The 14,545-nt window shown below is 33.8% G+C and overlaps 1 protein-coding gene across 1 annotated transcript; it reads right to left on the bottom strand.

Annotated features, from left to right (window-relative positions):
* Positions 1–2,248: 2,248 nt before the first annotated feature.
* On the bottom strand, positions 2,249–13,858 carry LOC102603525 (prolyl 4-hydroxylase 1). Its single transcript, XM_006351049.2, has 12 exons — positions 13,541–13,858; positions 11,798–11,845; positions 10,026–10,091; positions 9,557–9,609; positions 8,560–8,625; positions 7,436–7,510; positions 5,688–5,762; positions 5,344–5,414; positions 5,198–5,249; positions 5,007–5,096; positions 3,421–3,513; positions 2,249–2,567 (listed from the first exon to the last, which is right to left on the bottom strand). Exons 1-12 carry the CDS (start codon positions 13,602–13,604, stop codon positions 2,460–2,462), a joined length of 861 nt encoding a protein of 286 aa, XP_006351111.1. The 5' UTR covers positions 13,605–13,858; the 3' UTR covers positions 2,249–2,459.
* Positions 13,859–14,545: the final 687 nt, after the last annotated feature.

Raw genomic sequence — 14,545 nt, 5'->3', positions numbered from 1 at the left:
GATCCTAAAAAAGGACCGCATCCAAAATAGCGTGACATAGTATAGATGATGGTAATAATGATTTTTTTTTACAATATGAAAGGGAGTTTTTAATTTTCTCTCTCTTTACCTTTTATTTAATAATAATAAATTAAAATGGAAAGGAAAAGAGGACAACACAATATTCTGATATTAAGCAATCCCCACCAAAAAAACACATTGGGGACAATGAATTTTAGGAGTAGATATCTCAACTAATTATTGTACGATGATTTTTCATCTTAATTATTATTCGACATATATTGTGTGATTTAACTATTTTAAATACTGTATATTTTTGAGATATATAATTATGTGAATTATTTTATATATCAAGAAAGTATATATCATACCTAAAAATTCATTTGGTGAATTTTATAGATGATACAATTGATACATAGTTGTGACTTCGTTTTTTTATATTTTTTTTCTTTTGTACATTTTTACTCAAGGTTTTTCCTAAATTAAAAGGTTGAGATTACGTTTGGACAGCTTAAGATAGAAAAAATAATTATAATAATAATAATTAAAAAAAATCAAAATGAAATGTTGTCTGAATTCCAAATTTGGAAACGGTTTCAATACAAAAATGATATACAAAGTACGTAATATACTATATTAATGGATATTTTATTGGCGTTTGGACATGAATTTAAAATTATTAGTTGAAAGTATTGATCTATGTGAAGATAGATTTGAAAAACCACCAAAGGATATAAGACTGCTTCTCCCTTAATTAGAGGTTTCGGATTTGAAAAAAAATTCTTGATAGAGAGTGTTTTCTCCCGAGTGGGATTCCATGCAGTGCCAATTCAAAATAGTCTGGCATCGTCAGAGTATCGAATACCGGATGATTTTTATTTTATTTTTAAAAAAGAAGAGATTTGAAGTTCAAATCGTATTTGGTCATAAGTTTTGCAAATAGAGAATTGAAAATTAATTGTACTTTTTCTCATAATTTGTAATAATTATAGAAACTTTCTCAAACTCTTATACAATCTTATCAAACAAACAAATCTATTTGAATTCTCTATTTAACAAAGGATTCCTCATAGTAGCACCAATTGATTTTTGAGTGTGTTTTATATTTTAAGTCGAAAATAGTTTTATGAAATAGCAAAGTTGCAACCTCTAAAAATCATATGGATGATAAAGTGCAACCTCATAGTACTCTAAGTAATTAAATGTCACCAATAAAGATTCTATTGATTATAATTAATACAACCAATTAATAACTTAATTTTATTGTGTGTATTATGTGTGTCTTACGTATATATTTTACATGCCACTCACTTTACCATATCATGCCTAGCAATTAGCATGGGATAGCTACCAAACTATACTTGAGAATTTTAGGGTGCATTTTTATCAATTTCATGTTTACCAATTGAAGGAGATGGTTACCTACCACCAAACATCGTGAAGGATTCCGTGAACGTTTTGAAACTTAGCAACACAAACAATTCATTCAATGATTGTTAGGTATATTGGAGAGTTCAAAACTAATAACGTGTAACTATTTAAGCTTAATATTCTTCTACATGAAGAAAATATGTAAGAGGTAATCAAGTATTAACTTGAAATCGTTGTAGGAGCCCATAAACTTTAAATTCGAGATCCACCTCTGCCTAGTGCAACTCCAATTCAATATGCAAATTTGTTTTTTGGTTGACATTCACATTTATGTGGAGGTGTTGATGAGGGCAACTTGAATGAAACTTAGTTTGGTTGATACTTAATCATATACTTAAACAACCTTTTTACCCTACAAAAGTAAGGAAAAGTTCTTACGTATATCCTATCCTTTTCGAAACTCACTTATGAAATCACATCGAGTATTGTTTTTTTGTTGTAAAACAACTGGCCTCTTTTATTTAATCTGAATTTAGTCTCATTATCACTTTATCATAGAATTGTCAAGTCTATTTGAGGAAATATTGATGATTGATTTAATCTTTTCCTTTCACATGGATTATAGTTGGATCCAAACAAAAGAGAAGAAAATTGTTGAAATAGCACAAATTGCCCTCAAAATTGGTTGGTCCTTAATTTATTTAACAACTAAACTTACGTCTAGTAGATCGTAAGTTCTTTAGAAGCTGAAGTCATATGGTGCATAACTAGAGAGATACTATAATACAAAAATATATACTTATAACCCGCGAAAAAGTTTTTTGTTAAGAGGAGCATAAGTTAATGACCAGCACAAATAACTGCCAATGACCCAAAGTTTTTAAATTTTTCCTTTCCCTAATCCCTCCTCTTTGCTGTGTTGCCAAATGAAGAGTAAGTTCAAATTAGTAAACTCTATATATGGCTACATTTTTCACAATACAACATGTGTTGCTAATTTTACAAAAGTCATGTCACTCCTCTTTTCCATTTCTTCTTTTTTCCTATCAAGATACAGTATAGAACAAAAAATAAGATATATGAGCAATTTAGGATACACTTCTTTGCCTCATCCATTTAGTAGCTGACCATTTCTCTCCTGACAGTACTTCACATCCTCCATGTAGACTATCAGGGTCAGATTGTCCATTAAGCCCCTAAATGAAAAAAACAGCATTCATCAAGTGGAATTCATGGTTTCAGAAAAGAGTTTTTTTTTTAAGATAATAGAAATTAAAGAAAGAACTAATATGAGAAACCGAGAAATCCCTGAGTGCCAGTGGTACGCAGTTTGGAACTTGGATAAAGTACTTACACCTCTATCTTTCTCCACTAACATACCAGACCTTTATCTGTGGCAAGCTTCAAACACGTGACATGTACCTCACTCACACATCAGGCGCTGCCCTAGTTACTAGACGTCTGGAATATATTGGCATACACAAGGGCCTGAATGACACACCTGATGTCCCTTTCTTAACATTCCTTTTTTTTTTCCAGAATGCCTTTGACATACTTTCTATAGTATTTTGCCATGGCTTCTTCACTACCTCTATTTCTTTTCTTTTTTCCGACCAGTTTTGGAATGTTTTTCCTTGAGCCAAGGATCTATCAGAAGCAGACTCTCTACCTCCCAAGGTAGAGGTAAGGGCTAGATACACCCCTATCCTCCCCAGACTCCACTTGTAAGACTACACTATGTTGTTGGTGGTACTCGGGGCAGAAGCTTTTATAAGTCTGTATCCAGTGAATAAATGAAACAATAGTCTCATATCCCATCAAGTCAAAACGATGCACAAAGGAACTAGATTCAACTAAGGAGACTTTGGCTAGAAATATTGGGCGTATGACACATTATGGATGCTAAGTCAAATGACTAACAAGATGTCGTGCAGTTCTTAAAATCTTAAAGCAACCATGCCAACATTTTCAAAGTACTTTAGAGGGTTCCATAGATGAATTTTGTCAAAAGTTGCAGCGAAAAGGTTTATAGTAGGTGAAAATACTAACCATACTCCAAAAAAGAACAGCATCTCCTTTCGTAGGTTTTACACATAACCCTTTGATCATTTTGCCGCCACAGCTACATTCATCAGTGCCAGCCTGATGACAGCATTTGAAATTAAAACACAGGCATGAAATTAGAAACCTGGGGAAAAAAAGACGTGCAAGAGAGATGGAAAGGCAACCAAAGTTGTTGGAATCAACATGTACAGTTAGGTAAACCAGAAAAAATGGAAAAAGAAACATACATGGCCTGGTAACACATTTTCAGGGAAGAGGATACATAACAAGACAAATTTCACTTCTGGCCCGGAAGTGAAAGCTTAATTTTGGGAATTTCTCCCTGAAATGTTGTGCTCAATAGACTTAGCACATAATCATATCTGAAATAAGCCAGTTCAATCCTTTCAAAACACGGTAAATAAAATCAAACAAAACCTTAACAACTCAGTAGACTTTTTATACCCTCCAGCCTTTTTTCCCAACTCCTAAACTGCCTCTCAGACCGTGCAAACTATTCCCATGCCTACAACCTTCTCAGATTGCAAACCACCATTCAAATCTGTACTAGCTACTAGTTATACAATAAATATAGAAATTGGACTATAGAGTGACTGAGAATATTATAGGCTGTAAAATTTGGTTTAATTCGTTTAGACAATTTAGGATTATAATTATTTTGCTAGGATAAAATAATGGTTTAATGTTCTGCTCATGATAAAACAAGGGTAAATTTAGTATACGAATTACAAAAAATACTGGCATGATACACAGTAAAACTAAAATCACCAAAAATTGAACTTTCAAGCGTCGCTTCTTTCAATTATGAAACAGAAAGAAATCAAGTTTCCAATCTTTTGGAATTTAGACAAAAGATGGAATGTTTATTGATTTCTGCAACATAAGATCAATTCAAACTTATCTTCAAGCAACATTCGCAAGAAATACAGAAGAACAATAATTGCAGCAGAAAACTATTGACAGCAGTGAGCAGTCACAAACCCTCAAGAAACTAAATATTAGAAAAGCAAACAAATTCCTCCAGAAACTACTGATTAAGCAATTTTTTTCTTTTTGTTCACAGGGCGTCCACCCAGAATTTGTAGACTTAGCATACATCAAATAAAAGGAAAAGTATTTGCAACTAAAACTAGGCATGTTCCTTACATAACAGACAATTCTTCCATCAACAAATGCAAAGAGCAAAAGGATGATATAACTGGTTAACACAAGGTTATGGACAAGTTCCAGCACCATATAAATGTCTACATCCAAAGCAGTTCCATTCGAAATAATACAAATTTTGCATGGAACCCCTAGTTAAGTAATCAAATATTGATTTATATGTTGAGAACACGCACATTGCGCTTAAATTGATGGACAAAGACATGAAGCTTTCATTAAATACCAGGATTATGAAGTGTCAGTACAATTTTTTTTGTTCCTCAATTATTTGACTGAATATGACAAAGGCAACCGACAATAGATTCATTTCATACAATTTAAGTAGAGTACGCTACCAGAGAAAATGGAGTGTCAATAATACAAAAAAGAAGTTATTAATCAAGGTTTCATCATTCATGAGTGATTACCATAGGAAAGTATGTTTCTCCCCCCTCAACATTGTCGCTCAAATACATGAGCATTGTAGCTATTCTTTGACCTCCACGCTTCACATTAAACTGCAAAATAAGCAAGTATTTCTCTCATTTTGAAAAGAGAAATAGACAAACAGAGCAATAAGCCAATAACAAAAGTAACAAACTATTGAGAAAGAACTTACACTATCAGAGAAATAGTCATGATGGGCTCTATAGAACTGATTCTTTTCATACCTGTGCTTCTGCAGATGTTAGCCTTGATACTGACATACATTAGCCAGCTATCTCACAATGGTAAACTGAAAAACCAAAAGGTCATAATACATACCTTAACACTTGAATGAGTTCCCCATTTTCTACTGGTATTTGAGAATACACAGAAATTCGTTTTTCAATTGCCTGAAAGTTACAGGAACGCAAAGAATTTCACCAACATAAGACCAAAATTATCAACTACGAGTGACCACATAATCACAATGTCCTATACAGTAAACATTCAATTGTAAACACTCAGAAAAAGAGCAGGTTAAAAATAAAAAAAGGATACCCAATGGGATAATAAAACATTGTTAACTTGAAACATAATGACAAAGATAGTAGCATATCATGTTTTGCTTCAGTAAGGGAAGAGAGAACAAGAGAACAATTAAAAGGACCTTGTGCTGTACGGACCTGTATCATGGGATAATTCCTCTCATCAGATTTCAGAAACATACCAGAACTTGTTCTGACATCACTCTTAATTCCCTAGTGAAAAAAGAAGAAGAAGCTATCAATCAAATTGGACTTCAAGCACTAAAAACAAGGAAGAAGAAAATGACAAATCGCAATCATAGCACTACATAGAAACTACAGTGGTATAAGATCAAACCGCTAAGGAAGAACTTTCTAAAATTTCAAATCATGTAGCTTGAATCCAAAGAAATAGCACAGAAGATGATTTCATCTATCTAATTGATTCACAAAGGATTGAGGTAAACTAGTCTCTCAGAGGGCCAATGACAAACCTAAATATAGAGAAGTCATTTAACTTTTGAAAAAGCATGTTCATCGTATGAGAAGTCCTATTCATCTAATATATGATTGTTGCCATATTCTTCAATAACTCGCTCCTTCAAAGTTCAAACTAGGAAAGCTAAAGCATGTCTTATTTTTCCTCGTTAAGTGTTTTTTTCTTGAAGAGAGAGAGCTAATCACCTACATTTTCTGGATGAAGTATAGGATTGCATTAACAAGCATCCACGAGATGCAAATAAGTATTAAAAAAGGACATAGCTCCTGTGAAGTTTGATTTTGAAACTCCTAAAACAGAAGGAGCTAACAAAATTCATAAGCTGATCAAATTATTTACATTGCACAATTTGCACAGAAGGTCCATCACACACCCACAGTCTTTTAGGAATGACTAGGACTTGAGATTCCATCAAAGCATCAGTAGTTCCTCTCCCTCTACATGCTCCAGGGAGTGCAGGTTGGGATCATTTGCCAAATAACCTTCATGGCTTTTCCAACTCTCCATTGTCCCAACTAATGTAGGCATCTTTGAGACTGCAGTGCATTACCGAACATACCCCTAAAAGACAAAAACATATTACATATGTCCTTTGCCATAGGCAGTGAAGAAAGAGGTAATATTCAGCTTCTTCAAGTACATCTAGCATTGGTTGCACATAATGACTCCTCTCTTAATAAGATTGTCCTGTGTAAAGAAGGCTTCAAGTAATGCTATCTGACTGCAGCAGGCTACGTTAGTTGGCACTTGTTTTCCATATCATGGAGCCATTCTTCAAACATCATGTTGTTCCTGTAATGGTTGGTATAAAACATGCTTTCACAATGAACTTCCCATTTTTACTACTTCCCCGTTTCAACCTGTTCTTCACTTGAAGATGAAGTCTTACGCTTATCCAGCTTAGTCAAATAACTCCATCAAGCTGTCTATTTCCTGATCTTAGAAGCTTCTCCTAAATACAATGTTCCATGAGTTGCTATCTCTACATCGAATAATAGTAGCCCATGTCTTACAAAGAGAAACAACTCAAGGAATTCCTCTTTCAAGGTGCACTTTCATAACCATTTATCATGCGAAATTTGATGTGTTCCCGATTCCCTACTGTGAAGCACACATTTGAACTAAACTCCTCAATGCTAAATACAGAAAATGGGTAGAACTGTCACAAATGAAATACAAATTGAGGTGGTATTTCAAAGTCAGTGCTCTTCTAGAGGCAAACTTCAAAGCAAAAGCTCTAACTTGAACTTTAACCAGAGAACTTTTATAGGCAAAATTAACTTACTGTTAAGTAATTGTGGAAACTCACCAAGCACATTTATTTAATAGAAGTACGGAAATCAAAACTAACCAAAAGGATCATAATAGATGCTGAACATGAGAGAATAATCTTGCATAGTGAGCATACCTTCCCAGTTTTTGCATCTACAACAGTGGAAACATGAAGGCGAGGAATGGCAATCGATCTAAGATAATCACATTCCTGTGAAGGCAATATGATACACATTTCCCAAATTATCAATACGAACTGATGGTACTTTTAAAAATTAATAAAGCTATCAAGATTTCGCAAAAGACCTAGTAATATCATCCATCTATTTGATAGCACATCTAAAGATCAGGATTAATGTATTAATATTCTCTTCCACATCTTCACCCCTTTTCCTGCCTCTCCCATCCATCTGTTAATACGGCCAAGGCATAATACTCAATTATTCAATTGAAATTCATAATTAACATTCTTAACTGACTTTTCACACTTGATTTCTTCTTCTTCTTTTTTTCTTTTTCACAGTTTGTGAACAAAAGACTAGACAATGTTGCCAAAAAAACAGTGATACCAATTAAGCATAATGAAGTTTGTTCCCCATTGTGCTAAACTAAATTAACTAAATATGTCTCACTTTGAGTATCAATGAGAAGTTGGCAGTAGTTCTCAATCCAAAGAGAAGCTAATTACAATGTTTCTGAATTCACAGATGCTTCTGGATCTGAAATATATTGGGGAAACCCAAGATGCAATTGAAGTATATATATTGGAATTTGGTAAACAAAAAATGCATATATTATTGGTAAAATTGGAGCAAGCCAGCAAGGACCATAAAAGAACCTCTAAACATTCTACACTCCAGCTTTTTATGACGGTGGTGTTCAGTCTAGCTTGCCCACACCTCGACTATTTCACTAGGTACCTTGCTATCTCCCACCAACATAGACCATCGGGCAGCTTTGCCCATAAGGCTTAGACAGATAAAAAAGCACCTCGTGGTTTTTGTCTCACCTGGAATTTAGACCCTGATCTCTAAGTTTTGAACTTACTTCATTGACAACTAAACCACACCCTTAGGTGCAAGTACACTCCCATATATTATCAGCCATGACTTTTTTTTAATCAGTTATATTATCAACCAAGATTTCTATCTCACCAAAGACATATTAACCATATTAAAAAGAGAAAATAACATATTATCAAAGAACATATAGAGATATGCAATGACAGGAAGGAAGATACTAAAAAAAGAACTGGCCTACCTCCGCACTTAAGAAGTTGTGAAATAATACAATTCTTGGTTTCCAGCTAATTATTTCAGGCTTCACCTGCACCAGCATTATGACAAATTAACATAATTAAAAAAATGAAGCAGTAAATGGCATCGATACAGCTGGTCAGTTTAAGTTACAGAAAAACATAGTCCAATATGGACGGATTTTGTCTAAGACGCATTCTCCTAGTTCTCAGATGAGGAAAACAATTGACTGGTTCATCTAAGTCTGAAAATGTCAAAAGAGATTCTCCATTTATTTGTTCAAAACAAAAAATGAAGACCGTACATATTAATGAACATGACTTTCTCATTTCCTGAGAAGTGATTCTAGAGGTCCCAGTCTGGTACTTCTAAACCAAGTAGGCTCTGCTGGTCAAAACATAGACAGAACAAGAAACTCAATTTCATGAGAACATGGGTCGGTTGTTACATATAACTGATACTGTCGGAGATCTGAAAATTACATTTTGTTCTTTCACCTATGACCTTACCTGATCAACATGTCACCATCTAAAGACTGGTTGAACATTTGCATACACAAACCTCATCCCCAGTGTCAACCTACTTGACTAGCATGGATACTAGGAAGGCCAAAAAAGATAAACAATTTTTGTTGTCTACTTGCACGAGGAGAAGTCATTGGAAGAGGGAACATGGCTAAATACATGTCTACCAGCAGTATTATCTTACTATAAATAGTACATTAGATGGCTTAGAGTTGAGAAAAAATAGCTTTTCTCTAAAAAGTGAAATTATGTACAGGGAACAAAGACAATGCAACCCAAAAACGATAACATTAGTTGCAAAGAACTCATTCCGAAGATAAAATACCATTTCTATCACACAACTATGTATTTCTTGTTTTCATGTATTTTCCAACTACAATCATGCAAATGGCAACAAATTCAAACTGTCAGTAGTATAGTTTCACTGACAAATCACAGAAGTTGAGAAAACAACAGAGACCATTTCCTTGGACTTACATATCCTACACGCAGTGCTATGGCTTCTTTGTCATGAGGCCAATTAGAGATTCCTGAACTCGAACAAAAATGATTAATGAATTGAAAAGTAAATATGTCAAAAGTATCAAGTAAAATATAAATCAAGTTCCAAAATCATTTTAAATATACAGATACAATTATGCAGTTTTAAGTAACTAATTTTCTTGTACATAACTGGTAAGTTGCTATGTAAACAAACTTATTCAAAATATTCTCTTAATTAATTTGTTTTTCCAACTACATTTATTATTTAGTACCGTGCACTTCACGAAAGAGTCTATGGAAAGTATGCCTTAGCTTCTTAGTGCCTGGACTGAAGCAATGCCTCAAGAGCGAGAAGCGCCCAACTCATGCTGCACCAAGCTTCAATGCTTGAGCGCACCTCAATCTAGCCTTTAACAACATAGAGCACATGCAAGCCTAAAAACATTCACAGAACAACACAAACCTCTTGCTAAAGGAAAATTGCTGCCAGCTAGACTTGCATGCTTTCCACCAAAAGACAATTCTCTGTCTGCAGGAAGTCAGTTACAAGAACTTACATTAGATTAAGAGTACAGTCTTAAGGGAATACTAAGAACATCTCAAGTAATGACTACAATTAACATCTGGAGTGAAGCAGAATAAGGAGTGCTTAGACCAGAAAATCTTACAGTGTTGGTACTTCAAAAAATTTGTTTTCGATGAAGTACACTAAAAGATAAACATAGCAATTACCCCTGTTCCGGATCCATGGTCAAAACGGACTGGTCGTTTTCCTGATAAGTTTGAGTCTGGGCAATTTGATACCAGAAAGCACCTTTTGCAAATTTAGAAGGTTTGGAAAAGGGATCACAAGGAGGAAATAATGAGTTCACAAGGTTTGTTGCTTACATCATTGAAAATGGCAATAGAGCACATCTTTTGAAAGGCATATAGTGTGGGGATACTCATGCTTTTTAATGCATGCTATGGTATATGTGAGAAGCGCAACAATGACTGATCTAACGGGGAAAGAAAAAAAATTGGGACATGAGATTCGGGAAGGTTATCCAGAATTCAGAGTCGAAGAAAGTCAGGAATCCTTTCTCAGAGTTTATAATCTAAACATAGAGGAGAAGGAGAATGTGAAGGTTGATAGGGGCCGGCTGGCTACAAGGATTTTTACCGAAAAAAGTTGGGGCAGCAACAATGAGGAGTAGAAGGAAATATGGAATACGAAGGCACCAGATATGTCACCTTCTTCACGTGGTGTGTGGCACGAAACACAACCCACACAGCTGATAATTTAAGGAGCTCCAGCATGAAAAAGAATCCCATGGCTGACAATCTGAAAGGAAGGATTATGGTGAGTTGGTGTATGTGCAAGAGTGCCGAGAGGACACTAACCATCTCTTGTTGCATTACGCGAGGTCATCCAACTGTGGGATCTCATCTCCTCGGAATGAGAGAGACAGAAGATTGACTGTAGCACAGAGCAGCATGTGGGAGTATGAAGTGATCAGATCTGTTTATTTATACATTAAATGTGAAGAGAAACTACTTTTGTGCACTGATAATTGCGTAAGACCAGTAGAAAAGGGAGAACATGTCTTACACATGTTGTGAATGCTTTTAACACCACCTTGGTTCACATTTAAAGAATAATTACAAAGAAAAAATGAAAGCAGAGAAAGATCTCATATAACATGCGAATCATCAAAATACTTTTTCCTCATTCTATAACACCATACTTATTTTCTCTCAATTTCATAGAAGTCTTCCCTAATTTTTTACTATGAAAACTCTTCTCTAATTTTACCAAGCTTAAGCACAAAATGACATGTCAAAAGCTTTCAACTAGCTACAATATGAATGAAGAATCCCTCAAATGAACCTTAAGTAGAGATTATTTGATATTGCACCCACTGGAATCTGATTAAAAAGTAGAAACTACAATAACTACAAAAGAAAGGAATAATTAGAGCAAGTATTGCCTACTTTCACTAAGATGAGCTGCCAAAAATGTTTAAATAGTTAGTTAAAGGATCCACCAATAGTGAACCTTAATAATAAGATAATCCATAGTGATTATTTGGTATTGCACACAGTGAAACATGGAGGACTGGTTTGAATGTTAGATACCACAGCAACTATGAGTGAGAAGAATGATGGAGAAACCAAGAAAATATTAGACTCTCCAAGAACATAAAAGAAAAAACAATCATTTAAAATTATGTACTATAAACCAAGAAAAGTTACCAAGTGAGTCCTCCATCCTACGAATAAATGCTAATTGAATTAAAGCTCCTGCACATCATGCGACAAAATTCATCAGTTTCCATTCAGCAACAAGCAACCAGGAAAACCAAAAGTCCATATCTGTAAAAAATTAAAATATGTATTCTATCCTTTTTTATAACTGCAAAATCCCAGAGAGCCAGTGGAGAAATGTTCGGAACTCAATAGAGAATGGGCTCGCTTCTCTACCCTTGGCCACTAAAATACGAGGCTTTCGTCAGCAACAGGGCTTGAACCCATGACGTCAAACTATGTATTCTATTATCAGAATAGAAGACGGGAAACAGAGAAAATTCAAAGTTTAAGCAAATCCACAAATTTCTTTTTGAAGGACAAGACCACAAAGGTATGGTCAAGGATCAGGGTCTTATAACAAACCCTTCGGATCTAGAAAGATAACTTTTACTTCTTCCAGCATTTTAAGTTGAACAACGAATTATATAGTTGTCCATGCTCCTGAAAAGCGAAATGAAAGAAACCAGCATGTATCTTTTCCAAAGATTCATCCAATATCTGATGGTTCATGCTTCTACAAGTTTTTTAAATGCTTTCTTTTTTAATTTTCTCTGTTGTGCCATATGTTTTATTGTCCAGGACTCTCATTTTCTAATCAAGTTAATAGTTAATGATAGCAAAGTTTATTGTGTTGTGTCATTTAATCCATGAACGAAAAAGAATGAAATTATGATCATTCTGTAAGCTCCAGAAATCAATGGTATTCATCTCATAAAAGCACTGATTTAGTTTTGCATTACTTCACCCTTACTAATAAGAACCTTATATTACTCAACGGACGTTCATAAACACAACAAGTACCGTGACTATGAAACTTTCACCCTTTTTTTTTATACCGTGGTGTCGGGGGATGATCAGAACTTAAAAGAACTCCCCTGAACTAACTGTAAGACATTACAGCTTCACAGGGGAAATGATACTAATTGCCTTATCCCCATTACACCATAATCTGAACCAAAATCAGAAAGCAATGAAGCTAATCAAAAGTAAACTTCCCCTCAAACCCAATAAAATATTTGTAAATTCATAGTTTTAAAGAAGAACCTAGCCATCTTGTGTTATTATCTTTTGTTTTCCTTTACAGAACAACTACCCATTTTCCCAGCTTAAGTAAAGTCAGTTCATTCAAAACATCCCTATAATACCATTACTTCAACCACACTCATAAATCAACTGTCCCACCATGCCATACAAACAATTCACATTAAAATCTTATCTTTAGTAAACAACCAGCATTTCCTTTTCTCATTTTTCTCCTTGAAATCTCAATCATGAATGATGATCAAGCATAAAACTCCCCAAACCAAACCAGAAAAATCCACTTCAAAATATAAATTTCAAAAAAACAAAAAATACCATCCTAATCAAGAATGATCATCACAGATCAAACCCAAGTACCCCTTCACCACCCAATCCCTAAAGGTTCATTCTTTAAACTTCCATTTCCAAAACAAGCACCCATATGTATCACCATTTTAATTTTTTTCCTTTTTTTCTTCTTTTTTCCAAATGGGATTTTTAGTTAGTCCAAATTAACTCCAATCCAATCAACACCACTGATGATTACTATGATCGAAACCGCAAATGCCGGAGGAGACAAATCAAAAAAATTAAAAAAACAACGACAAATTCAACAAAAACATACATAAATATAAATTGGGTATATAAAAAGATTGAGAGAAATTTCACCGAGAATCATTCCACAGGTGACAAGTGTAAGCAGCCCAAAAACAATTCTCATCGTTGTCGCCATCTTTTTCTGCAAAAATTTTCAGTTCCGTAGAAATCTGAACTGAAAAATAGAGGAATTTGTTGTTTGGGTTTTCAATTTTGAGTTTAGGAAATTGTCGCTTGGACTGTTTTGGGAGTATTTGTAAAGTGAAAAAATGGCAGAACTAAGAGACACGTCTTGCAAATTTCAATACAAATATGTTGTACGTAGTGCATTGAAGTTTGAACGTCAACTTTCGTAGTCCATAGATTTGGCTCTACTCTATCTAAGCACCCATGCTTTTTGCGTTGGATTTAGATTTCGTTTACTTGTTATAAATAAAAGTATATAAAATATTAATTTAATGATCATGTATGTAAAAATAATAAAAATGTGTTTGTTATTCAATTTAACTAACAAAATAAAAAGAGTGTGATTGTTAAAAATGGTAAATATCAGTAATCATTTCTTATTGAGTTATAACTTATGATCATAATTGTTTAGCATCATTTATTAATAATTAAAAATTTATTATTTACATGATTAATGATTTTCATTATAAATATTTTAATATTTTATTTATATATAATATATTTCTTATAAAATATTATTATACAATCTCTTTAATATGATTGTTATAAAGGGTGATATAATACATAAATATGTCATTTAACTTGATCTCATTTTATATTTATGTTCTCCAATTTTGAATGTGTATAAATAGACCATTAAACTTGTATAAAGTTGAACGAATAAACATATACGCATCCTACATAACATCCTACATGATAATTTGTGTCATACATGTATTGTGTCACATAGGACCTATGTGTCTACTTGTCCAACTTTATACAAGTTTAAGTGTCTAATTGTACACACTCAAAGTTGAAGGGCATAAATATGAAATGATGCCGAGTTAAATAACACGTTTATGTATTAGCCTATAAAAATTGTATCTGCAATGAATGTTATTGTTGTAAAGG

The sequence above is a fragment of the Solanum tuberosum genome, unplaced genomic scaffold, assembly GCF_000226075.1.
Source record: "Solanum tuberosum cultivar DM 1-3 516 R44 unplaced genomic scaffold, SolTub_3.0 scf00133, whole genome shotgun sequence".
NCBI classification, from domain to species: Eukaryota; Viridiplantae; Streptophyta; class Magnoliopsida; order Solanales; family Solanaceae; genus Solanum; species Solanum tuberosum.
Note: the sequence above shows the minus strand (reverse complement) of the source record. Positions and strands in the feature narration are given on the sequence as shown.